The sequence below is a fragment of the Penaeus monodon genome, chromosome 15 (genome assembly GCF_015228065.2).
Source record: "Penaeus monodon isolate SGIC_2016 chromosome 15, NSTDA_Pmon_1, whole genome shotgun sequence".
In the NCBI taxonomy this organism is placed as follows: Eukaryota; Metazoa; Arthropoda; class Malacostraca; order Decapoda; family Penaeidae; genus Penaeus; species Penaeus monodon.
In genome coordinates, this window is record NC_051400.1 from 32,090,351 (window position 1) to 32,090,891 (window position 541).

The 541-nt window shown below is 37.9% G+C and overlaps 1 protein-coding gene across 1 annotated transcript in view; it reads right to left on the reverse strand.

The window, feature by feature from the left end:
• LOC119582330 overlaps positions 1-541 on the reverse strand; it is an 18,030-nt gene that overhangs the window by 15,499 nt on the left and 1,990 nt on the right. The window contains exon 3 of the mRNA XM_037930544.1: positions 210-312. Coding sequence (XP_037786472.1) covers positions 210-312 — 103 coding nt within the window. The remainder of the gene's footprint in view (positions 1-209; positions 313-541) is intronic.

Genomic DNA, 541 nt, shown 5'->3' on the forward strand with positions numbered 1-541 from the left:
CTGCTTTTAGAAATTCACGGCTTTTTAAGGCTTTTCAAGTTTGTATATACCACTTACGTAATATCTACAAATATACAGTGGAACGAAAAGGTAAGAAATCACATACAACAATAAAAAAAACGCATCAAATATCACATAACTATTGGGAAATTATGTCAGTCTTGCTCTTCTTTCGTAAATGGCAATTATACTTCCTTTACAAGACTCACCTGTATACTATGTTCCCAGGTGATGCGAAAGTATCAGACGCCAGTGCTCTCCGATGCCTGTTTACGCCATATTCGTGCGGTTCCTCTCCCGGCGGGTTCAAATTTTAAATGGAAATTAGAACGTTTGTAGTTGTAGATTCATGTGTACATTTTTTGTCTTGATAAAATATGACTATGGTAGAAAAATACTGGTCTTTGTCACAAGGATATAATGGCGCACATAAGGTTACTTATATGAATCAGGAGAGGAGGAAGATGGAGGGGGAGAGGGAGGATTATAACACCAACAAGAACCTTATTTAAGACTATCTAGAACCCTTCCGCACCACGAG